The sequence below is a fragment of the Schistocerca serialis genome, chromosome 5 (assembly GCF_023864345.2).
Source record: "Schistocerca serialis cubense isolate TAMUIC-IGC-003099 chromosome 5, iqSchSeri2.2, whole genome shotgun sequence".
Lineage (NCBI taxonomy): Eukaryota > Metazoa > Arthropoda > Insecta > Orthoptera > Acrididae > Schistocerca > Schistocerca serialis.
In genome coordinates, this window is record NC_064642.1 from 345,581,657 (window position 1) to 345,609,288 (window position 27,632).

Genomic DNA, 27,632 nt, shown 5'->3' on the forward strand with positions numbered 1-27,632 from the left:
TACATGTCTTATCTGAATCAGAAAAATTAGGGCAAAGAAAGTATAATGTGTCAAATATGAGAAATAAACAAACTTAAAAGTTCGACTACAGAAAGTATTAGTAGGTTGGTGGAAATTTGAGTTATGAATAAAATTTCAGTTCATAACTTTTCAGAAAAACAAAACTCACTATGGGACAAGGCAAATTCATACTTTTGAATGGGCTAGGTTACTTTGGAAATAAACAATAAATCACACTTTCATGGTAATACGGCATGTTAATACAATCAAGGTTTTAGGTAAAACAAAATGGATCATTTGAATCAGCATAGCTTGAATAAACTAATGTGTGATGAGTCTTTATGAAATATTACCTAAATAAGATTTTCAATATTTTCTGTAGATATGGTATGGCAACTTCCGATATATGGGGTGTCCCTCTAAACCTTTCATTGCGAATGTCTCTGGAACCATAATAGATAGTGACAAATGGATTTCACAGGTGTGAATGTACAGCAGGGGCCCATGAAAATAAAATACTATGAGACATTCTAAACTGTGTGCAAATATTGGTTTCAACACAAACTTTTTTTTCTTTCTTTCTTTCTTTCTTTTTTTTTTTTAATGGACACCCATATTATTCCATATGCAATCTATTCCATGAGAAATCACAACCATAATGGCATTGGTTGCATTGCAATACGTCAATTACATCCTGAGAAATTGGGAAGCAAAGTTGATGCGTGAAATGAACAAAACATCCTGCTATTGCACTTCCCGTGACACAATGTAACCCCCACGCTGCTCATAATTGAGATGTGATTGGCATACATATCCTTACTTTCACTCTAATACAAGTGCCAAAAGTAATAATAGGGATTCCTGCCACAAACATTCATATGTACATAATGGTGTCCCTCGTATGTACAGAACAGTAACAGTCAGTGCAAGCCACCCCATAACACTTCCCAAGTCAACCCTGTACCTCTGCAGTTGTGTACAGGAATGGGCCACAATTGGCACTGTGTGTGTGTGTGTGTGTGTGTGTGTGTGTGTGTGGGTGGGAATGGGTCACTATGAGGCAGGCTGTTCTGTGTGGGAGTATGTACAGGTAGAGCCCACCCAGCTAGCCGCACGGTCTAACGTGCTGCTTCCCAAGCAGCAAGGCGTGCTGGTCCCTGGCACGAATCTGCCCAAGAGATTAGTTTCGAGGTCTGGTGTGACAGCCAGCCCTATAGGTGGTTTTTAAGGTGGTTTTCCATCTACCTCAGTGAATGCAGGCTGGTTCCCCTTATTACACCTCAGTTACACTATGTCAGTGATTGTTGCGCAAACACTCTCCACATACGTGTGCACCATAATTACTCTACCACACAAACATTTGGAGTTACACTCATCTGGTATAAGATGTTCCTGGGGGAGGGGGGAGGGGGGGGGGGGTCCACTGGGGGCCAAACCACACAATAACCCTGGGTTCGGTGTGGGGTGGCGGTGAGGTGGGTGGACTGCAGTGGCCTGTTGCGGGGTTGTGAACCACTGTGGGCTAGGTGGGACGAAGCCTCTCCGTCATTTCTAGGTCCCTGGTTTCAGTACACACAATACACAATGTACCAGTACTTTACACCAGCATACTGTGCATTGTAATTGGTGTCACTGTTGTAATCATGATATCAATTTACCTGTCTATCTGTTCTAGGCATTCAACATGGTATTCACAAATGAGAAAATGGTTGACATGATATTACTGTACGGAGAATGTCACCAAAATGGCACAAGTGTGGCACATGTGTGTGCCCAGAGATACCCAAAAGATGTCATCTGAGTCACCCTACCTTCATGAATATTGTTAGAAGGCTTCGCATGACAGAGCAGTTGTCTGCTCAAATGCGGATCCGGAGTAGAGGTGTACACATGAAGCAGCACAGGAAGCTGTTCTGGTGGCCACTGAAATAAACCCTCATACAAGTATTCATGAAACAGAGAGACAGATGGGAATCCCTCGAACAAGTGTGATGCATATTCTGCACAGGCACAAACATCACCCATATTACATGGTGTTACATCAAGGCCTCCATGTCAATGATGTTCATAATCACATGGAATACTGTCAATGAGTTTTAAAGCAAGACCATACTTTATGCGTAGGGTACTGTTTACTGGTGATGCCACATTTATAAACCATGGGAATGTCAACTTACTCAATATGCACTACTGGTCGCCAGAAAACCACACTAGATTTGCCAGGTTCAACATCTATGTCTGTGGAGTGTCAATGTATGGTGTGGTATTGTAGAACACCACATCACTGGCCCGTATTTCATTGATGGCACTGTTAATGAGTGACAGTATATGTGGTTCCTGAGGTGCACCTTATCTGAACTGATGGAAGACCTACCCCTTCATTTGTGTCAAATAATGAGGTATCAACATGATGGATGCCCTGTGCATAATGCCATGGTGGCATGACAGGCACTAAACAAACAAATCCCACATAGATGGATTGGACGGGGCAGCCCATTCAGGGATTTCCAGCACAGTCACCGGATCTCAACCACATGGAATTTTTTCTCTGGTGTCATGTGAGAGATGTGGTGTATCAGCATGTCCCAACAACAATGCCCAACATGAAAGTCCGTATTACCACTGCATGTTCTGCAATAACACCACAAACGCTGACAGCCATGAGTGGATCCATGATGGAGCACATGTGCAATGGTTCAGTTGTGTTGCAGTCGTTAACAACATTCAGTGACATGTCCTGTATGTGGTATGTACCACTGTCTAATTGTTGTATGACTAAGTACAAATAGCATGTAGCCCTTTGAGAGCAATTAATTTTGTTACTCTGGCCAGTGGTTATCAGTATTTCATTACCGTTATGTCCTTTTTAGTACTGTCACAAAACTCAATAAAGCAAGAACGAGTAAACCGGGTCCTTGTTTTCATAGGAGTGACTGGACATCCATATATTTCCAGGGCACATACTAACAGTGGAAATAACAATATGTAAGTATGGCATTTGTCGCACTGTAGTACATCAATCAAATCACGATTATGAGTAATGTGTGGGCCATGCCTGCATCTCAGTAAGTGCAATAGCAGCAAGTTTCATTCATTTCATGCATCAGCTTCATGCTCCAATTTCTTGGGTGTCCATTTAAAAAAAAACATAAGTTTGTGTTGCAACCAATATTTGCACATGGTTTAGAATGTCTCATAGTATTTAAATTTGTGAGCCCCTGTTGTACATTCATACTTGTGAAAGCCATTTGTCAATATCTATTGTGGCTCCAGAGATATTAGCAGTGAAACCTTTATGTGGGACACCTTGTAATATAGGAAAGGACGGAAAAAGTTATCTAAGGAGTAGAATGGTATCAATGCAATGTTTTATTGTTCTTCCGGGAAGAAAATTTGTAACATACAGACAGCGTGGAATGTCAGATCCCTTAATCGGGCAGGTAGGTTAGAAAATTTAAAATGTAGGTTGCAGTAGGTACTGGGAGATGAAAAAGCTTGCACAGGATAGAGTAGCATGGAGAGCTGCATCAAACCAGTCTCAGGACTGAAGACCACAACAACACATGGTATGACACAAAATTCATGTGCATCTATACATTCCCATCTTCCCTTTCTGAGGATGGACTAAAGTTCAAAAGCTATTTACTCTCTCTCACTCTCTCTCTCTTTTTCTCGTGTGTGTGTGTGTGTGTGTGTGTGTGATTTTTGCATATCTGTTATAAAGATAACACAACTTTTCTTGTGGTGAAGTCGCAAACTAAATACAAACCTCATATATTTTTGATCCTACAGTTTCTGGAATGGAAGAGTTATCTGCACCTCCTTGTGTAATTGTGTTGAGGGCAGATCTGTAATAATCTACTAACTGAACAGCCACTTTTGCTGTAAAAAATTGAAATATAGTTGTAAGTTTCACTGTTAGAAAAATAGATCACTACAAAGGTAATGAAAAAAATGTAAACAGCCTTAAGATTAGGATGCACAGAATATCTAGGAGAAGGAGGTGATTTAAAATAAGTCCAAGGACCTCAAAGTTACAAGGAAAAAAATACAAAACAGAGACAAAATGAAACTGTTTCCTTGTGAATTAAATGTCAACTGTACAACAAATTAAAAAGGGATTCTCATAAACACAAAAATCAACCTTTACATAAATTACAGGAATCTCCATGGGAACTTGCTGAGAGCAATTAGTTTTAAAGACGATGAAATAACACCTCTGAAGGCTAAAAACAACTTGTTAAAATTAAGTCTGCATACCTGACAAAGAGTCAGTTCAATAACCAGAATACAAGAATTTCAAGACTACACTTTTGTGTCCTGATTTGCACTAACTGTACCTTAATGGTGGCTACAGTTTCACTACACTTCACTTTAGAATTTTTCAGCTCATTCAGTTTTATTCTGAAACACATTCTCAGCACTTCTGTCACACAAAATTTTTACACCAATCTGGATATTGCAACTTCTAGAACACACAACAGAACAGAAAATTATGTACAAAGTAATATATTTCACCACATGTCCCAAATGATAAAATTACACATTACAATAACCTTATTTTGAAGAAAGTACTAAGCTGTCCCAAGTCTATAGCCTCTTTCTTTTTAGTAATTTATGTCCTGTATTTTTCTTTCTTATTTTTGTTCTGTTTTGTCTTGACACTTTCCTTTTGCAACCTCTTCATTCTCTCAACTATATTTTACATTTTCTCATCTGATGCTGTCACTCTTCACTCAACATTTCTCCTTACCTCCAAAATATATTCCTTAATAAAGACTAAAATAAAAACATATAATTCCTTCCTTACAGTGGCAGTTTATCATCTTGTATTAAACTGATTGCATTTCTTCCACTGTTTTTATTTTATCAGAGCTCCATATACCCAACTCAGGCCCAGGAGATTTATTATTTGCAGCTCAAAACTCTTCCTTCTCTCTCTCTCTCTCTCTCTCTCCCCCCCCCCCCCCCCCCCCGGGAAAAAAGGGGGGAAATTTATTTATGCCAAGACAACACAAAATCATGCTATGAACAAATATGTCTTACAATAATGAACAAATATGTCTTACAACATATTGTTACTGAGTAAACATTACAGCAACTGGAGCACACACATCACAAGTATCTGTCATGAGCAACAATATATTCCGGTGCCTCATCATGGATTGGTGAAGTTCCGTGATAATACCCATACAGTTTAATGTGAACTCCAAAAACAGTGTCATTTGGAACTTATTGCATTTAAAAATCATTTCCAGAGATGACTGAAGAGAGAAGTGATAAAAGAAATCCTAGTCTTATTGACGACTGAACCCTGTGTAATGTTCTCGCATAATAATTCACTTTTCAGTTCACTAGATTTTAATTGTTCAAACATATTTCCCAGTTTGTTGTTACAAAGGTCTTTATTATTTATGAAGTTAGTATTCAACAAGCTTACTCTTTTATTGGCAGGTATTGAATTCTGAGCACACTGGTAAATGACTGACTGAAACCTAGCAGACTGAAACAGTTAAATCTCACATAATAATATTAATTTGCTGCTATGCAGCTCTTACACAACTGGAGATGACTCAAATGTTGACATTTAAAATTCAATGGGTGTCAAGTCCCAGTCATGCTCTGCACTAAATACATACAGAGCATTATTGACTACTACTAAAAATACAGCTTAACAATGTTACTCCACCATGTTTTATGGCTCTATACTGTCTAGCAAGGGGAAGGTGCGGGATGAGGCTCACCAATTTGGCTCAAACTGTGTGAATAGCAGCAGGCAGATGCCCCTTGCGAGTTTCTAGAATATCTTGCCTGAGTGGACTATTGGAAAAGGTAAAATGCTCTCTAAAGATTTTCAAGTAAACTGTGGGAGATTTTTTTAATAATTTTCGTGTCAGTGGCTTAGCACAGGGGTCAGGCACACTGTCTGGCTACTTGTCAGCTTGGGTTCGATTCTACATCTACATCTACTTCAATATTCTGCAGCAAGTCACCTGACAGTGTGTGCTGGAGAGTGCTCTGGCTGATACCCCCTTACCTGTTCCATATGCAAATGACACATGGGAAGAATGATGTGACGATGCACCTGGCGCACCCTGCCACCACAGCAGTAGCCAGGTGAAGCAAGTGCACCACAATCACATGCTGCCTGTGCCCCAACCGACAAAGATGAACAAGTCAGGCTGCTGCTAGCAGAGACTCATCCACATGCATTTTCTCTGCTATACACAAGTGTTCTCGATTCAGACCAGCTCGTGCCAGTGTGCATGCTGTTGTCAGTGACAGGTCTCTGTACTTGGACAGTTAGAAGTTGTGTTAATGTTTCTCCAAGCTTCTCGTTATTCAGCATGCAGCTCTAAACCAACCAAATTTTTATCTATGTAGTGGTTGTCAAAAAAGAGTAGATGCAGCAAACAAGTGTTGGTAAGCCTCTCTCCACTGAGTAGATATATATGTGGGATTGCCAGCATAGTTTAACTTAATATTTGCTATAGTACCAGGTGTTTACAGTTAAACTTTCCCCATTTAACATGTTATAATACAGAAACTAGTTACCGCACGAGTACCAAACTTGGTAGCATTAATGTCCAGAGTATGGGGTGGATTTCCATGTGTCACAGCACCACCGTCCAGTTCCAACTATGGCCATCAGGTGCCATGATCAATCACCGTGATTCATAGTCTCACATGCCTGACCAGTTGCAGTGCACTTGTTGACATGTCAATGTAAGCTTGGACAAAAGGAGCAGGGCATTATTGGTGAAGCTCTATTATCAAAAAAACAGTAATGCTGCAGCTTCACTTCAAGAATTTTGCAGGCTGAAAGGATTACGGAAGGGTCTTCTTTCTCTACCTGCTGTGCAAAGCATGATGAAGTAGTTCAAATCAATTGGAGAACTGGGCTTTGCTTCAGGAAGAGGCCGACAACTGGCTACATCACAGGTGGTTGATGAAATAGCTGTTACTATGGCAGACAAGACTGCGTGCAATTCCCGTTCGCCAGGCAGTGTGCATGCCATGTCACGACATCTGAACATCCCGTGGTCCACTGTACAGAAATGTGCTTTGAACCATTCTCAAATGGTGTCCATGCAAGATACATATTGTACAGCATTTTGCACAACAGGACACACAACAACGTGTTGACTTCGCTCTCCACTTTCTTGCAAGGATTGAAGTTGATGAGGGCTTACCCTGGACCATCCTTTTGACAGACAAAGCTCATTTTTCTCTGATGCAAGAGGTGAAGAGGTGAACACACAGAACTGGCGAGTGTGGGGATCTTCACCTCCGGTCACCGTGCATGAAGTTTCTTTGTATGGTGAACATGTCACCGTATAGTGTGGCTTCATGGCTATGTTTGTCATTGGTCCATTCTTTTTTAGCACACTGGCACTCAAGGACCAAAGACATGTAGTGTGGTCCCCCTTAAACATCCGAACAACAACAACAACAACATGTAGTGTGACTGGCCAGCATTACTGCGATATGCTTTGCAAGCATGTCATACCCGCCTTACAGGAGTAAGACCATTGAACTCAACAGTTTTCATGCAAGATGGGGCCCTGCCACACATCGCTCGTGAAGTTCACCTGCATCTCCAAAACACATTTGGAAACAATCGAATTATCAGCAAATCCTTTCCAAATACTTGGCTGGCATGATCACCTGATCTCATTCCCTGTGATTTCTGGTTGTGTGGCTACCTGAAGGAGAGGTTTACTACGGAAACATTCGCACATGTGCCGATCTGAAGCATAGCGTATCAAGAGAGGTAGCCAGCATGCCTAAGGACATGCTTCATTGTGCTCTGCACAATGCAGTCCTGCACTTTTAGACTCTTCTGGGCACTGATGGGCGCCATATCGAGCCCGTTTTGTAGAAGAAATGGTACCGGTATGTAATGGTATGATGTACTGCAGCAGCACATTAGAAGTGTTTCAACTGAATTCCCCATGTCCTTGACATTAATGCTACCAAGTTTGGTCCTTGTAGAGTAATTAGTTCCATGTTATAACATGTTGAACATAGAAAGTTTAATTATAACCACCTGGTGTAATTCAAGAATCACTGTAATCAAAAATCTTATGAGAGCCTCTTCATGGACCTGGAGATCCTTATGCTGATGTGCTAACACATATACTCTTATTATTTAGGATGAACTGTTCAATTCATGGGTCAACTGAACATAAAGATGCTGTATTTTGCCTTCTCCCACAACCTTATGATGATGTGACCTGTGACATCATGTGTGTGCTAACAGAAAGAGAACAGAACACTTAACAATATTTCTTTTGTGTCTTTATCAGTTTTTGGAAAGTGTGTTATAGTGATATACTGATCTATAGCATAGTCCTACATCTAGATTACATTGAAAGGTGACGGTTTGGTTGTAAGATGGCGAAGCAGTACCAAGTACTTCAGTTAATCCCAATTCACACCCACAAACCTATAAGTAAAAAATAATTTCTTTATAGACTATGCTACCCTATTCTTGGTTGAGAATGGAGTTTTATGTTGTGATAAATAAGTCTAACAGGCTACTGGGAGATGTCAGGCACAATACTGATGATAACATATAATAAAAAAATGCGAACATTTGCACATAGGGATGTAAATTCTGCTTAAATCTACTTTTTATATTAAACACAGGATGCCTTTGAAAAGTATACAGAGTTTATAATGGTGCCTCAATTCAGTGAGTTACGTAACTGCCTTGTTTTAAGTATCAGATGGAAACAGCAGCTGAATAGTTTAAACAGAAGAATCAGGGTATTTTTCAAATAGTATCTTTTCCCTAATATAAACCATACACATATATTCAAACAATGGGGAATCCAGCATGGAATGTAATAATATTATGAAAAAATTGTTGCTACTCACCATATAGGGGAGATGGTGAATTGCAGATAGGCACAACAAAAAGACTGTCACTAAACAAGCTTTCAGTCAACAAGGAATTAGTCAAAAATATTGGTCAGACGCACACACACACAGGCACATGCGTGCACGCAAATGCAACTCACACACATGACTGCAATCTCTGGCAGCTTCAGCAGGCCTTGTTGAATGAAAGCTTATTTTGTGAAAGTCTTTCTGTTGTGCCTATCGACGACTCAGCATCTCCACTATATGGTGAGTACCAAAGACAAATAAAGAAGATCCTTGATGGTTCCAGTGGGCTTACCACTGCTGCTTCATACATGTATCTCAATCAATCACAATGTGATTTCATATAAGTCTCTATGGCAACACCTCAGTGTTGTTGCAGCTCTATGAATAACTATTGTTTTTGCCTGCAGCCACTCATAGTTCACAGCTGAAAGCTGGCAACAGTGCTGCCAGCTGTCAGGGGTTGTGAACTCAAATGGGAATCCCTGTACGGAAGACAACTTTCTTGTCATGGAACACTATTGAGAAAATTTGAAGAACTGGCATTTGAAGCTTAGTGCAGGTTGATCCTATTGCGATCAATGTACATTTTTTTGAAGGTCCACATACACAAGATAAGAAAAATTATGGCTCATACAGAGACATACAGACACTCAGTTCATTGGTGCAGTATGTATGTAGACTATGTAGATCTTTGACTGTATCTACTATAGTCTTCATTTGTTGTTAGTATGTTTTCCACGAGTTGGCTGTCAAGGTTTAACTTCATTTGTTCCAGGTGCCTGGAGCCTCTCCTTCACATTGGGGTTTACAGAACACAATATGGGAATGAATAAAAGACCACAAATGTTTGATAATAATCACTGTTGTCCCCATTTTATGTTACTTCCGTTTTATATGTGATCAAAGATGAACTCTACCACCCACTTGTGCATCATTCTGCTAAGCACAAAGTAGTCAACAAAACCACGATTTCACAGTCTGTGCCATCAGTATTCCAACTTTTCTGAACTGAAGAGTGACAACAGTTTTCCAAATATATCCTTCAATATCACAAATAATCCTGTCTATATTCTTACTAGTCACTATATGCTTCTGTTCCTCCTCCTCCTATCATTATCTCACACCCTAATCTTGCTTCAACCTAACCCTCATTTCACTCCACTTTAGTTCGTCTTCTCACCCTGTCACAGGCTTTGTTCCGAGTGATTTAGGGATTTAGGAAAACTACAGAAATCCAAAATGTGGATGGGCTAATGGGTATTTGAATTTCTGTCCTCCCAAATAAGAGTACTGTCTCATTAAGTGTTGTGGATTTTGGTCCAAAGTCTCGTTTGATGGATTCCCCCATAGTGGTCTATCCTGCTGAAGTCTTGTCATATCTGCATAACTACTGAAACCAAAACCACTTTAACCAGGTTATTCTCTCTATAATTTTTAGCCCCCCCCCCCCCCCCCCCGGCCACTTTTCCTAGGTTAGCAATTTTAACCACTCCTTGATGCCTCAGGATACAGTTTGTTAAGTAAGAGCATAGACGTCATTACACACAGATGGTACAAGATATCACATCCCAACAAAGGAAACCTTTGCCCACAAAGCATTAGTTTACTTTGAGTTCTTGACCGAGATAAGCAAGATGAGACATAAGTGCAGCAGACTTTAATATAAACGTATTAAATAATAAATTATATATAAAAACAAAGATGAGGTGACTTACCGAACGAAAGCGCTGGCAGGTCGATAGACACACAAACAAACACAAACATACACACAAAATTCAAGCTTTCGCAACAAACTGTTGCCTCATCAGGAAAGAGGGAAGGAGAGGGGAAGACGAAAGGAAGTGGGTTTTAAGGGAGAGGGTAAGGAGTCATTCCAATCCTGGGAGCGGAAAGACTTACCTTTGGGGGAAAAAAGGACAGGTATACACTCGCACACACGCACATATCCATCCACACATACAGCCACAAGCAGACAAGCAGAAATATGTCTGCTTGTGGCTGTATGTGTGGATGGATATGTGCGTGTGTGCGAGTGTATACCTGTCCTTTTTTCCCCCAAAGGTAAGTCTTTCCGCTCCCGGGATTGGAATGACTCCTTACCCTCTCCCTTAAAACCCACTTCCTTTCGTCTTCCCCTCTCCTTCCCTCTTTCCTGATGAGGCAACAGTTTGTTGCGAAAGCTTGAATTTTGTGTGTATGTTTGTGTTTGTTTGTGTGTCTATCGACCTGCCAGCGCTTTCGTTCGGTAAGTCACCTCATCTTTGTTTTTATATATAATTTTTCCCACGTGGAATGTTTCCTTCTATTATATTGGTATTAAATAATAATAATGACACTGTAAATTTTTGTGATTTAATTCAGAAATATGCTTTTAATTTAAATTTCACTGAATGTACTAGAAGAAATAGCCGCTCTGAAACATGTATTGACAATATTCAGGCAAATTATCAGTTTGAGGATGGAAGTAAATTCTGTTTAGATTTAGGCATATCAGATGATTAAGCACTGCTCATAGAGCTTCCAAAAGTAGAGAAACCAGAACATGTGAAAACACGTTTTAAAAGGAACTTTAGCAAAGAGAATGGAAATATACAGGGTGTACATAAAGTCCAAGAACACTTTCAGTTATTTATTGCACAAGAACTAAACATTGTACAGATGTCATACACATTGCATTTTAAAGAGAAACTCTGAAAGTTTTATTTACAAACATTCAATATGCGAACCATGACTGACTCGGTAGATGTCAATATGGTAATCCAATTCTTGCCATACCTGTCCCAGCATGGCATTGTCGACTGTGGCAGTCACTTCCTATATTCTCTCCTAGAGCTCTGCTGCATCATGTGGTAGAGGCAGTACATACATCAGGTCTTTAATGTGTCTCCACAGAAAAAAGCCACATGGAGTGAGATCGGTGATCAGGGAGGCCATTTCATGAAACAGCTGTCCCCTTCTGTAGCACAGCCAATCCACTGATGCAGCAGCTCAGTCTTCAGGTACCCATGAACTTCACGATGAAAATAGGGTGGAGCCCCATCCTGCTGAAAGATGAACGGAAAGTCCGCTTTCATTTCAGGCATGCTGTAACATGTCCGAGTAGGACAGTGTTCTTGGCAAAGAAGAATTGCCCATACAGTTTTTGACGTGACAAGGCACAAAAAACATTTACCTTTGGGGAATCCCACTCAAATTCAATGGATTTGTGTGGATGCTTTGTACCCCAGACTCGACAATTATGCCTGTTCACTTTCCCATTTGTTTGAAAATTGGCTTCGCCGCTAAAAATTAAGTGCTTAACAATTCAGTTGTTGCAACTGCAAATAAAACTCAAAACGATTGTATTTGTCATCGTCATTGAGCTTCTGCACTATCTCCAAATTGAATCGTTTCACAGACAACTGTCTCAGGACTTTCCACGCTGTCACTGGAGCCATTTTGAGTTCACAGGATGCATGATGCACTGATTTCTCCTTATGAATGTCTCTCGTACACACTCCACATTCACTTCACTCACACTGGAACGTCTGCTTCTCTTTGCCGGACACAAGCAACCCGTCATAACGAATTTGTTGTGCCAGTGGTAAATGGCCTTCCTTGTTGGTGTCTTCTTACCATACTTGGTTCTAGACATCTGCTGAACAGCTGCAGCAAACTTGAACACTTGTTTTTGTCGAAATCCAATACACAGAAAGCTCACTCCGCACCTGAAACTCGCCATGTTTCTGACAAGTGCTGACTATCAGCAAATTACCAAAATATGCTGTGGCAGTAGACATGAAAATATATTAAAAAAAACTTTCAGGGTTTCTCTTCAAAATGATATATGTATGATATCTGTACAATGTTTGGTTCTTGTACAATATATAATTGAAAGTGTTTCTGGATTTTATGTACTCCCTGTATTTTCTAACAAACTGAGAACTATAAACTGGCCTCTTGATAATAGTGTGTCAAGTGAAAAAAATTTCGCCAGCCAGAGTAGCTGAGTGGTTCTAGGTGCTACGCTACAGTCTGTAACCGCACGACCGTTATGGTCGCAGGTTCGAAACCTGCCTCGGGCATGGATGTGTGTGGTGTCCTTAGGTTAGTTAGGTTTAAGTAGTTCTAAGTTCTAGGGGACTGATGACCTCAGAAGTTAAGTCCCATAGTGCTCAGAGCCATTTTAACCATTTGAAAAAAAATTCGAAACATTCGTAAGCTGTTTCCTAGATGTTTTCAACAAAACTTACCCCCCCCCCCCGCCCGCCCAATGCCTGGTGACAGAGAGTGGCCAATAAAATAAACTGGATTACACCAAGAGTAAAAGTTTCTAGTGCCAGGAAAAGACAGCTTCACAATGAGTTAAGAGTTAAAACATAACAAAAATTCTGACTTTGTGGGATATGTAAAGAGATATTAGAATAAATTCAAAGAAGTTGTACAGGCAGCAAAAAATTTGGCTAACAACCTGTAAATTAGTAAACATAAAATAAATCAAAGGCAATTTGGGGTGTCATCAAATGTGAGTTGGGAGTAAAGAACAAGTGCCAAGAAATTGTCCAAATAAAAATTAAACATGATATAATTCTAGATCCTTTTCGAGTGTCAAACTGTTTCAATGATTTCTTCATAAATGTGGCAAAATCAGAAGTAGATATCGCAGCCCATCAGGACAAGGTAGATGACAACTTTGTGAACATGAAACAAAATGCAAGCCTTTAAACATTGAAAAGAATTTTCCCAAAAGATATAGAAGATGCTATAGCGTCTTTAAAAACCAAGAAATCAGCTGCGTGGGATGAAATTCCAACCACTGCAGTCAAGGCTGTTTATAACATCATTTCTTATCCATTGTCTAAAATTATTAATCAGTCATTGGAGGAAGGATATTTCCCAGATGTGTTAGAATATGCTGAAATAAGACCATTGTTCAAGAAAGGCTCACCAGATGACATGGGAAATTACTGCCCTATTTCCTTGCTGCCTGTTTTTGCTAAGGTGATAGAAAGGATTGTTGCAAAACATCTTGAAAACTTTCTTATAGTAAACAATGTTATAGTTAAAAATCAATTTGGATTTCAAAAGTGAAAAAATACAATAAATGCTATCAGGGAATTCACTGAAAAGATAAGCTCTACTTTAGACAAGGGTAAAAAGGTACAGATATTTTTTGTCATTTGACTGAAGCTTTTGACTCAGTCAATCAGTTACTACTTCTCCACAAACTAGAGAGGTATGGGATTGTGGACAAGGTATTGTAGTGGATCAAATCTTGTTTGTCAGAATAAAACAGAGTTAGTCTAAATAGAAATAGAAAAACATCATTCTCGGACTGGAAAAATATTTGTACAGGGGTCCCATAGGGCTCAATTTTAGAGCCTTATCTTTTTCTGCTGTACAAAAATGATTTACCTTTAAACAATGATGTTCACTCCATTTTATTCGTATATGACACCTCAGTTTTAATTGAAAATGACAATTTATAAAAAAATTCATGATACTGTGGAAAATATAATGGGAAATCTAGAATTACGGTTTCGGCAAAATGGATTAAAACTCAATGTCACAAAAACACAGTTAGTGCAGTTCAGTGCTGTAACATCATCAGCATCTCCCACAAAAAGAGCACATGGCGATCAGGAAATGACTGCAGCAAGTTATGTAAAAATTCTAGGTCTAAATCTTGATAAATACTTAAACTGGAAGGCACATGTATACTTCTTAGCAAACAAACTAAACAGCCTAGTTTATGTGATGAATGTCTTATCTGGTTCCATCCTTATGGACACCAGGAAGATAATCTACCACAGCTACTTTGAGACTATAATTCGATATTGAATAATTTTCTGGGGAAACTCTATGAACAACCCGAGATTACTGACACTTCAAAAGAGATTCATAATGAACATGTGTTTAGTCCAGACAAAGACATCAGGTCACCCATTATTTAAAAAATTAAAAATACTGACCATTCCTTCTCTGTACATATATGAATTTTTTATTTTCATATATAAAAATCAAAACTCACTTGACAATTTGCATTTCAACCATAATTACAGTACTCGTCACACTGTTTCAAACTTCCCTCTCATAATTTAAAACTTTATGCTCAAACACCATTGTACATGGGATTAAAAATTTATGATAAAGTAAATAACACAAATCTGTTATTTATCGAGTATGATCCACTAAAAAGAGTGTTATTTAATAAACTAGTGGAAAAATGTTATTCTTCAATTGAAGAATTCATACAGGTCAGTTTGGCAACTTGAAAAGAAAAGAAACAATAAAGATTATGTATTGTATAATAAATTGTTAATATATTGTATAAACTGTATTGCAAGCTGTAAAATGACCATTAGTGTTATATGTACAAATACAAATATATGTTCCTGTTAAACTGTTCATGTGTAAAATGCAGAAATGCTGCTGAAATATGTTAATTCTTATAACCTTATTTTTTTAAAGTAATTTGATGTCTCTCCAGTACAAAACTCTTTGATTTGTAACTGTACACTATGAGATGAATAAACTACATTCTACATTAATTCTACATATGTGTCATGTTTATCAAAGATGTTTGACATTGACTGCCAAATGTTGGTTCATCAACATAAATGAAGACTGGATACTACAGAAGGACAACGATCCAAACCAACACAGCATGCTTTGCAGAAAAGGAGAAAGGTGTGCAAGTACTGGATTGGCACTCACATTGCTTGACGCTTATCCTATTGAAAATGTATGGTCTTACATCAATAACAAGTTGCAAGGAAAAAAGATTTTCAACTTGAAACAGCTGCCAACACAAATTTCATGTGTTTGGTGATCTCTTCGACATGAATACATGGAAAACCTGGTTTAAAGCATGCCTCAGAGAAGCCAAGCAATTATCGATGCTGCAAGTGACTGGATGTATAATTAATTGTAAACTCATTTTTATTTTGTACATATATGATATTAGTATATGTTTTAGTTTGTTGTCACATACATTTTTCTACTGATCTGACCCACAATCTTATTGAATAGAATGCCTGTGCCATCAACCTATTCCTTATTTTAGTCAAGTTGTGCAATAACATTTTTTGCTTCCAAATTTAATGCAGCATCTCTTCATTAGTTACTCAGTCTATCCACCTAAGCTTAAGCATTCTTCTTTTTCACCAAAATTCAGAAACTAATATGTTCTTCCTGATGAAATCCTCTCGGGCTTCCATCCAGTTAGCTGCGTCAAAAATCCACGACGTTTTGATGAGTGTCATTCTCATCTTCGCCAGAAGATTCAGTTTTCGTTCCACAGACCCAAAAATGAGATGGTTCTCATGGATGTGGAACAAGTCAGGATGTTTAACATAAAAAAAAAAAAAAAAAAAATTGAATATGAGGGAATATGGAATAGTTGTAGGTAAACAACTAGAAATCTCTCAGATACGGATTTATTCACACTTAGCTTCTACACAGATACAAGTCCGGAGGCTAACTATCGTTAGCATCCAACATCCTGCCCAAAGCCCTCTCCTCAAAGATAGCACACTTACGCACAGAGCAAATATCGATATTTATGGCACCTCTACGCCACATAGCCCCCCCGCACAGTATGGAGTACGTCCCTGTGAATGGGGGGGGTGAGAAGTTAGGAAGGTAACGTACAGTTCTTCTGCGTCAGGCGGAAGCGGTCGACTGGTAGGATACCGGGGGGTGAAACCCGGTACGTCGACGGTGAAGTCAGCAAGCGACGCCGGCAGCTTAAGACGACGTCCCGTCCTGGAGTGGAGGTGTAGCATTTCGTCAGCCGGCAGGCGGAGAATCACCTTGCCAGAAGGCCTAACAAAGGCACGCAAATTGCCACATGCAGCACTTCTGCTCAATTTACAGCGGCGCACCACATGAGATTCTGCACTTCCTCCCTCAATATTGTCACACGCAAACACCACACACACCGTATCGCCATCTACGACAACAGATAATTTATGTATGTCATCAGGGTGCACATGTGTTGTGAATTCTTGGATGGCACCTGTACGAGCAATGGTAGGGAGGCAGGGAGGTGTGGGAAAGCCATGGCAGGGGGGAGCATCTTCTAAGAGGGGGGTGGCAGGTGCACTGGACTGTGCAGGAGACAGCCTCAGTGATCAGCTGACAGACGAGGGAGAGTGACCAAAGGCAACGAGGAGCCAGCGTGGATTGAACGGCGTGACAAAGAGCTGTCACACGAAGATGGTAACACAATGGTAGAATCCGAGTGGTTGGCAGTTCGACTGCGAGGGCTGTGAGGAGTGAAGCCCTGAAAAGATTGGCCACTCGAATTAGATGAACACGGAGAAGGAGCAGTGCTCGGCAGAGAAGCACGCTGTGGAGAATCAATACTCGAATGCATTGTATGGGAAGATGGATGGCCACTCGAAGCAGGAGTGGGAGAAATAGGGGCAGAATCAGGGAGGCTCACCTGAGGCTCAATGAAAGCTGGTTTCACTCGGTTGAGTGAGACCGTGGTTACAGAGTCTTTTATGTGGAGATCCATGTTATTCTCAGAGCGTTTGACAACCTTGTAAGGACCTGTGTAGGGCGACTGAAGCGGGGCTTTGACTGAGTCGTCTCTGAGAAACACGTACTCACAAGAGTCTAGCGTGCGTGGTACGTACACGCGCGGAGGTGTATGGCGGCTGAATTTTGCTGCAGTGCAAGCGCACCTGCTCGAGAAGTGAAGGGAGTTCAGAGGGCCGTGGAAGTGGGGTGGGAGTGACTAATTCTCCAGGCAAAACCAGAGGTTGGCCATACACAAACTCGGCTACGGAACCCTTGAGGTCTTCCTTGAAAGTCGCACGAAGGCCAAGAAGCACGAAGGGCAGTGCCTCTGACCATAGTGAGTCATGGCAACGCAGGGCAGACTTTAAGGTGCGATGCCATCGCTTGACAAGCCCATTGCTTTGGGGGTGGTATGCAGAAGTATGAATTTTGACAATACCACACATTTTACATAAGTCAGAGAAAACTGAAGACTCGAATTGTCGCCCCTGGTCAGTGGTGAGGTAACAGGTGAGCCAAATCTAGAGATCCACGAATCTAAGAATGCTCGACTTACTGTCTCAGAGGTAATGTTCGGAATTGGCACAGCCTCAGCCCACCGAGTCATCCTGTCAATAGCTGTAAACAAGTAACGGAAACCCTCGGAGGGGGTCAAAGGGCCTACGAGGTCGACATGAACATGATGAAACCGGCCTGGCGGTTGGGCAAAACAGCCAAGGGGTGGAGAAGTGTGCCTGGAAACTTTGTTCTGTTGAAACACCATGCATGCTCTTGCCCAAGACTGACAGTCACGGCACATGTCTCTCCAGACAAACCGTTCAGCTACCAGACGGGTGGAAGCTTTGACACCGGGGTGTGCTAATGTGTGTAGTTTGTCAAAGACCTGGCGTTGAAGGGGCTTAGGAATGAATGGCTGCAACATACCAGTTGATTCATCACACCACACTAAGTCAGATATGCCAGGGAAAGTAGAGCGTACCGGTTGGAGAGAGGAGCTGTGGTCTGAAATTAACTGCATGGTATCGGGGTCTGCCGATTGCAACTGAGGTAGGTCCGTTAAGTCAATTAAGGTTGTGACAGCACCAACACGCGAGAGAAAATCAGCGACCACATTGTCCGCTCCTTGGATGTAGCGAATGTCATTTGTAAATTGCAAGATGTAATCGATGTGACGAAAGCGTCGTGGGGGCGGATCAGCCGCAGGATTTTTTATGGCAGGAACCAATGGCTTGTGATCAGTGAGCACATAGAAATCTCGTCCCTGAACATCAGTTCTGAAGTGTCTTATGGCCTCATAAACTGCAAGTAATTCTCTGTCGAATGCTGAGTATTTCTTCTGCGCATTGTTTAGCTTTTTTGAGAAAAACTGCAGGGGGGTCGTAACATCGTTGTTTGTCTGACTCAGTACTGCGCCGATAGGTATGGGAAGATGGCTTGCGGAGTATGGATGTAGATGTAGATGTAGATAGCATTGTCACTAGCGTCAGTAGTGATAAACATTGTGGCATGCGCCCGTGGGTGAGCAATAGTGACAGCGGAGGCCAACAGCTGTTTGAGTTCGTTGAATGCCTTGTCCAAGTCTGTAGCCGACAAGTCATCTGCTTGTAGTGCCGCGAGGCATTGTTGTGTGGAGGCCAACTCGTGGTGTATGTCGTGGAGATGCAGCAGCATTTCCGTACGTTCCATCCGCAACTTCGAAGACTTGGCACACTCCACTAGCCACTTGTTTGTCCAAGATTGCAGCTCTAAGGATAGGTTTACACACTTCTTAGCACAGCAAACATGTTTGGTGTTAGCCGAACTGTCACTCGGCGAAGCGAAAGGAATATGTTTGTTAAAGGGGGGGGGGGGGGGGGGGGGGGGTAAAACACAGTATTATGCACAAAATCTAGTGACAACTGATAGTGCTTGGGGAAATCAATTCCGAGAATGGGTTCTTCAATTGTTGACACCAGAAACGTCCACTCCAGCTTGCACTCAGGCGAAAGTTTCACTGTATACAAAGTGGAGCCCGAACACTGTAGGGTAGACATGTTCACTGCACAAAGTACTGTTTTGTGTGGTTGCACTTTATTGGTTGCTAGGTGAACCGGCAGCAAAGAGACGTCTGCGCCAGTGTCTACCAGAAAACATACACCTGATCATAAATCGCGAACACAGACTCGACCACACTTACTGTTATTGTCCGAAGCGGAGTGCAACGTGGGATGGTGCCTGTTGTTTACATCGCAGGAGGTGGCACCGTAGCCTACCTGCGGTTGGAGTTTGAGTAAGAACACGGTGACTAGCATTTGCAAGCTTGCTCCCTGAATCTCGCGTGGAAGAAACAGTAAGGTTGGGCGGGCCTATGCTCCTGTGGGTAGTTGCTAGGTGACGGAGTATGTGCCCCAGAGTCTTCCACAGAGGCCAATGCACTGTCGTTGCGGGGAGTTGAAGGTGTTATTAGCAGCACCAGACAAGGGCGTGGCGTCAGAAAGCGTCTTAGTGCGGTCACGTCGAGAATGCAGTGCACGGAGCTCACGTTGCCTGGTGGAGTATGCTCTGTCGTCGGCGCATACATGTTCATTTACTGGCCTATCTTCATACGCAGAGATTGCAGTCTGGACAGGCAAAGGCAGCTTTTCAGTACCTATTTCTGCGAGCGTGTCATCAGGCATAACTTGCTCATCGACGAGAAGACGGATGCACCGCCACAGCTGGGATGGAGACCTGTCGCCGAGACGCTCTTCATAGATGAGCTGTCGCACATTTTCTCTCCTGGTTTTAGAGACGTGCTCCAGTATCGTCTGTTTCACCACAGCATACTTCCCTGCTAGGGGGGGTGCTTTGACCAGATCATAAATTAAATCGACACAGTCATGAAGATGGTTCATGAGGCAGGCGAAGCGTGCGTCATCGTCCAAAGCACAGACATTGAATGTTTGCTCAACCAGGTTAAACCAGAGCTTCGGGTGAGCGGGTTTGAAGTCTGGTAATTTCGGCAGATTCGGCACTGCAGTCACTGCGGAGGTGCGCCTATTACTTCGGATGGAAGTAGAGCATGCAGAAGATAGTGAGTCCGAATTATTGGCGTCCCGTAATGTGGGAATCGCGAAATTCACGGCTGAGAAGCAACGGACGCTCGAACGGTGTGAGGATCGTAGTCAAAATGTGCATTCTCATTGATGTGGTAGCTCAGAGAGAAGCCACAAGTGCTTAAGTACGCCGGTGAATGTCCGTTATGAACACAGTATTCACTCGACCGTGAGTGGTGGGGCTGGTTGAAGATGTCGGAGTAATTACTGTCCAGCACAGAATTGTTGACTTGATTAGAAGCAACGCAAGGATCCCACACACGTCCACTAGGATGCACACTCGGTGTGATATTTGCTGTTTGGCGAGCATTGAACACCTGTTGACTAGCCGGCGCGGAAGGATACACATGTGGCGGGAACTGATTCGAGTTTGAATTTACTACTGGATTTTTCAAAGTAACAAAACCTCGCTCGACGCCACGAACTGTATTGAATTGTGCGTTCGACACAGGAGTAGGAATGTTCCGACCAACACTCTGTGGAGAACACGTGGGGAGGTCTAGGCTAACAAAGCCAGAGTCCACGACCGTTGGAGGTTGGAAGAAACTGACGGCACTCTATGAATTCCTCTGCATGTTCCGGCTGAAGGATTCCGAAGATTCTTGCGGCATGTCCACTACGACGGCAGGAGTGCTGGAGAGATGTTGCTGGAATCCGGGAGGCGGTGAATGCTGAAAGGTCATTGTCTGGAGCTGAACAAAGGCCCTCGCAATCGCGGAGAAACCCGACGCTGTAGGCGTGTAAATAACCTTCGGGCGGTAACTTGGACGCGTATTACACAAAAAATGGGGTCACCAGTGAGGGAATATGGAATAGTTGTAGATAAACAACTAGAAATCTCTCAGATACAGATTTATTCACACTTAGCTTCTACACAGATACAAGTCCGGAGGCTAACTACCATTAGCGTCCAACATCCTGCCCAAAGCCCTCTCCTCAAAGATAGCACACTTACGCACAGAACAAATATCGATATTTATGGCGCTCTACGCCACAAATATAATACTCACTAACCTGATCAATTGTCAGGAGATTATCAAAATATGTGAATACATTAAGGTAACGTGGAACTGCTAATATTTACAGAATTAATACACTGTCAGAATGAAATATAGTTACACACTTTTAATAAATTTGTCACCACAAAATACCTAATCTCAATTACAGCACTCAAGTGCTGTCAAAACTGAAATCTAAAAGGCATTTTTGCTTAAGCTGGTCTAACAGTCCCTGTTAAGATATTCATCTAAAGAGCAGAAGGAGTTACCTATCAAAAAGTCTTTCAAACGCTGTTTAAACTGTGTTTTATCTGAAACCAAGTTTTTAATGGCTGCTGGCAATTTATTGAAAATTTGTGTTCCTGAATACTGGACCCCTTTTTGGATGAAGGTAAGTGATTTTAGGTCTTTATGTAGATTGTTCTTATTCCTAGTATTTATACTATGTATTGAGCTATTGGTTGGAAAAACAGGCACATTACATGCAACAAATTTCATTAAGGAATGAATATACTGGGAAGCTGTGGTTAAAATACAAAGTTCCTTGACCATGTTTCTACATGATGTTCTAGAATTTACACCAAAAATGAGTCTTATTATATGCTTTTCACACTGAAAACCTTTGCCCTTTGCTTGGTTTGACTAGCTACCCTAGAATATTATGCCATATGACATAATAGAATGAATGTAAGCAAAGTATGCAAGTTTCTTTATATTTATATCTCCTACATCTGACATCATTCTCACTGCAAATACATACTCGCTTAGGCGCTTCAGCAATTCTGTGGTATGCCCTTCCCAACTGAACCTATTATTCAGTTTTAATCCCACAAATTTAACACTGTCAACCTCTTCCATCTGCTTGTCTTCATATGTTACACATATGCTGAAAGGAAATCTCTAATGAGTCTTTTCAAAGTTTAATGATGGTGAATTAGCTTTAAACTATTTATTAAAATAAGTGAAAATTGGATTAGCAGCAATGTCTAATTTGTACTTGACTTGCTGCTTATTGCAGTGTTTGTATCATCTGCAAACAAAACAAACTTAGCATCATAAATGTACACAAGAAAAAGCAATGGATCCAAGATGCAACCTTGAGGAACACTACATGAAATTAATTTCCAAGGAGATGCAGAATGATTGCTTACTCCACAGGTCTTTTACAATGACACCCTTTATTTCCTGTTAGTTAGTAAGACTCGAACCATTTCACAGCACTTTTGGTGACACCATAATATTCTAATTTACTTAAGAGAATGCTGTGATTCACTGAGCTGAAGGCTTTTGAAAGGTCACACAAAATGCCAGTAGCCTCTAATTTGTTATCTAATGAATTAAGTACATTCTCACTCTAACGTGCAAATAGTCTCCTCTATATTGGAACCCTCAAGGAACCCAAACCATGACTTGGACAATATGTTATTTGCAGTCAGAGCTTAAGGAGATGCTTGGGCATAATCTTTTCAAATATTTTGGAAAATCCCAGCAAAAGTGAACTTGATTGATAGTTTTATGGTATCTACATATCCCCCTCTTGACAAGAGGCTTAACTTCAGGATATTTTAGCCAGTCTGGAAATGTTCCACTGATACGAGATTGATTACACAAGTAACTTAAGACAGAACTCAACTCGCATGAGCATTCTTTGATTAACTTCACTGACATGTTATCATAACCACTACAAAACTTTGATCTTAAGGATTTTACGATGGATACTACTTCTGTGAGTGTAATTTCTATTATACTGAAGTTATTTGTAAAGGCTGGTCTTAGATACTCCATTGCACTATTCACTGAACCTGATAACCACAAGCTGTCAGTAAGAGAAACAATGAACTTGTTTAAGAGGTTTGCAACACTATGTGCACTTGTTACCAATGTCTCATTTATTTTCAGAGCTATTTGTTCCTTTTCCTTTTTGGCCCCATCTGTCTCTGTCTTCACTATACCCTGTATATTTTTTATTGCCTGATGTAATTGTCTTTTTCTCACAATAAAGCTGCTTAGATTTCTGGATTACTTACTTCAATATTTTGCAGTATTTTTTGTAATGCATTACAATGCCAACATCAGAGCTGTTCCTAGGTAGTGAGCACAGTGTCCTTTTTGCCCCACATGACATCTTCATTCCTTGTGTAATCCATGTTTTATTTTTAGACTTCTGTTTGATTTGAAAGAGTATGTAACTTTATTAATGAATGCTGTGTATTTTCCTTTTGAGTCAGAAGTACTGTAAGCATCAATCCATTCCATGTCTTTGAGCAATCTCCTAATATTCTCACTTTTTGAATGCTTTATTACCCTAATGTACTCAGATTCAATAGATTTTTCATCCTGACAAGTTCAACATTTAACACAAAGTGCTGCATGTCATGATCAGGTAGCCCATTTACCATTGGTTTTGTGACATGTCTTTCTTCCCTAGATTTGTCTACAAAGACACTATCAATAGCAGTATCAGAACATACACATACCCTTGTTGGAAAAACAGTAGGAATTAAATTGAATGACAGTGTTACTGACAGCAATTATTGTTCACTGACAGAGCTTTTCAATAAATCCACATTAAAACCACTAGCAAGCACCATTTCCTTTTTTTTTTTTTTTTTTTTTTTTTTACTGTGAAATGGGACAGCAAAGCTTCTGTTTATTATTTTATTTTATTTTTTATGAAGAGGTTAAAGTTTCCTGAAGGTGCTCTGTATATACTTACTATTACAAAGGACATACTATGAAATACAACTTCTGTTGCACACTCTTCTGAACACTGGTCTGAGCAAATATAATTAATATCAATATTCTTGAAATTAAACCAGTGGAAACAACTTCTTTCTCCATATTTTCTGTTCAGAAGTAAGAAGCTAACTTGAATCCTGTAACATTTAACATAACTATACCAATGGTCACATGATGTTCAGAGAGGCAGATTATATCAACTGGTTTGCCCAACTCTAATTCTTCAACACAAATAAGCAACTCGTTAAGTTTACCCCTTAGTCTTTGGATATTCTGATGCAATAAGGATAATTGATTTTGTGCACTGGCTGAATTACATCTGGATAAGCCTAGTTTTTCTGCCAATTTTTGAATAACTCCAGTTTCAATGAAGAGTTGTTTGCATGAATTGTGTTCATTATAATTTGCTTTCTGGCTACCTGTTTTATTAATGTGAATGTCATTTTAAGCACGTCTCTCAATAGCTTTTATTTCTGCACTTCCTACCCAGGAAAGAACAGCTGCTCTGTCACTTGTAACCACTGGTATTTTACCACTTGTGGTGATGCCGCCCCCCCCCCCCCCCCCCCCCCATTTGCTGTTAGCCCAGACAGTTTTCCCTTTTCCCTTCCCTTTCCTGTTGAGGTGAAGACCATGCCTGGTATAGTCCCACCTACTGATAGAATGAACAAAAAGCACACCAATATGCCACCCCACACCTGATCCATGCAGCAATTTCACCTCTAAATTAACTCTTGTGACAGAAGAGTTTAAATGAGACCAGTCATGGTGTCGCAGAACAGATACAAGCCCAACACCAGTATGTCTCGTTGCTGAAGCTGCCTTTACCAGGTCACCCTCAGTTGAATAGTTAGGTCCCCATCTATGCTGATTCGCACTCTACCCCCTATCACCATGGTGTCTGCCTTTGTGAAGTCTTTGCAAAGTGAACCTACCTCCTCAATCACCAGACCCAGCCTTGCACTAGGTTTAAAAATCTTGTGACCTGGTAACCTCACCCTAGTTCATCCTGCAACAGTTGGCCAACACCTCTACCACGTGAACTACTTAACAACAAAACTTTCTCCTTCTTCACAAGTTTTTCTGACTTCTTAATTCTAAAACACTTTTTGGTAGTTTACTGTGTCCTGTCTACTTCTAAAACTACTTGTAGCTCATCACTTGCCAACTGTGACAACAGATCATACCTGTTTCCCAAGTTGACAACAAAACTGTCTCGGAAAGTTCTACTCCTATTTCTTCCACAGCCTGTTGTCTTTCTTTCCCCTTCTCCCCCTTAACATTTCCAGATCTTGTTCTGCCTTATCTAGTTCCACATGAATGGCGGCAATCTTCTCCTCCTGTGCCACCATCTTCCTATCTCTACAGCAAATCTTATACAAACAATGAAATCACAACTAGCTCTCCAACATGTACTTGGTTCTTGCAATTATTATTATTATTTTCGATTATTCCCATTTAAGAGAGCGTTTGAACTTGAATTCCTTTATGATGATTGTTTGTGTTTTTTCTGAGCCCAAATTTTCTTCATGTGTTCACTGTGTTGTTTCTTTCGCTCCGCTGTCCATTTGCATCCTGGTCTCTTCTGTGTTGTGGTGTCAAATTTATGTTTTTTGATGATGTTCCTGAATTCAGTTCTGTTTTCTGCATCGTTTACTGTTATTTGTGCTTGTCTGAGGTCCTCTTCAACTTCTTTTATCCATTTTGTTTTTCCCCTGCCTGAGTTGATGACTTTAAGAATTCGCTTTGAAATTCTGTTTTCATTCATCCTGTGGATATGTCCGTAGAACTGCATTCTTCTTTTCCTTACTGTATCTGTAATCTTGTCTGTGTATTTATATAATTCTGATGTTGGTCTCTTCTTCCAGATTCCTTGCTCTTGCAATATATATACATACATTTGCCCTTGATATATTTGGTCTCCCTACCTGATTACATCTTTTCACCTGCCATTTTCTTTGAATCAACTCCTATTCCTCTTTTAACAATTTCTTAATGACTGCCTCCCCCCCCCCTCCCCCTCACGCCACAATCACCATTTTATTGTATATCCTCCAGGTGTCTTCTTGTGCCTCTCAATCACCCTTCTCCCAGTTTCTCCATAAACTTCTTTCTCACTCATCCTCATTTTCTTTATCACTCAATTCCACCAGGAATCTGTGATTGATTTATACATTTTCACTTTTAACCTGCAGTATACAAATATTTTACAAACAAGATCATCTCTTGAAAGTTGCTATTTCATTTCAGGTACTCAGTAAACAATTATCTAAAGATAAATACAAAAGTTTGAAGGAAGAAGGTTTCATAATAATAAATTTCATTAAAAAATATCTTAAGAAATATTTTTCCATTACTGTATTTCTTTTGGTATTTCTATTATGTGTTCTCCTTTTAAAGTTTTTCAAATGACCACTCGATGGCACTATTTGATGTGGCTTTAGTACTATTTTAAAATCTGTCATTTCTTATTTTTAAACAAAGGCACTGAGTAGTTTGTTTACAGAAGTACCATTGGTTTACTATTTTCATAAGAACTAATTCAGTGAAAATGTCTCGAATATCTCTCTGTTCACCTTCCAGTAATCAATAAAATTCAAAATAGTCTGTTGACATTTGGTTTGCACGATTTTGTCTCGGCCATGGTTGTGTCACTAAGGAATTTTGTGAAGGTTGATCAAAATCTGTTGTTCCAAAACCACAATGATGCTGTGGTACACATGATTGAAGAGGGTGGTATCTGACTTACTGTGAGATAGAGGCATCCTTAAATTATGGAAAACTGCAGTACATTTGACTTTTCATAAACAGTTAATTGTGAAAAAGAAATGTTCCTAGTGGATTCTGCACAAATGGATCAATACTCACAACAGGCTTGTGACAACTGGCATTAGGATATGGTCCAAAAATTCAACTGAAGAAACGCTAAATATGTATAACCTGGAAACTAAGCAGCAATAACCTGTTTTAATGTTCCAAGATCAACCAAATCCAACAAAAGCAGTCTCTTCATCAAGAAATTCCAAATATATGATCACCAGTTTCTTTAATTAAAATTACATGTCGTGGCCATTACTATATAGCATTGATAAACAGTTTTACCAGAAGGTTTACAATTATTTGTTACCCACAAGTCATCAATCAAAACAGGAAAAGCAAATGAAAATGATGCATCATTCTTCATCTTGACAATGCCAACTGATACACAATGTTCCAAACAATTTATTACTTGGCTGACAAACACATTAAAATTATTGTGTCATTGTCTGTATTAACTTGATTTATTGATTATAGACTTCTTTTTGTTCTTTCTATGAAGCAAAAATGTGTGGACAGCAATTATCATCATTGCAAGAAGCTTTCAATCCTTCCAAAACCATGTTTTGAGGTCTCAACAACAAAGTGGGAAAAATGTTTC

The 27,632-nt window shown here is 40.3% G+C and overlaps 1 protein-coding gene across 1 annotated transcript in view; it reads right to left on the reverse strand.

Moving 5' to 3' along the window:
• Positions 1-27,632, reverse strand: part of LOC126481308 (tyrosine-protein phosphatase non-receptor type 23-like) — a 169,966-nt gene that overhangs the window by 40,644 nt on the left and 101,690 nt on the right. The window contains exon 5 of the mRNA XM_050104964.1: positions 3,770-3,882. Coding sequence (XP_049960921.1) covers positions 3,770-3,882 — 113 coding nt within the window. The remainder of the gene's footprint in view (positions 1-3,769; positions 3,883-27,632) is intronic.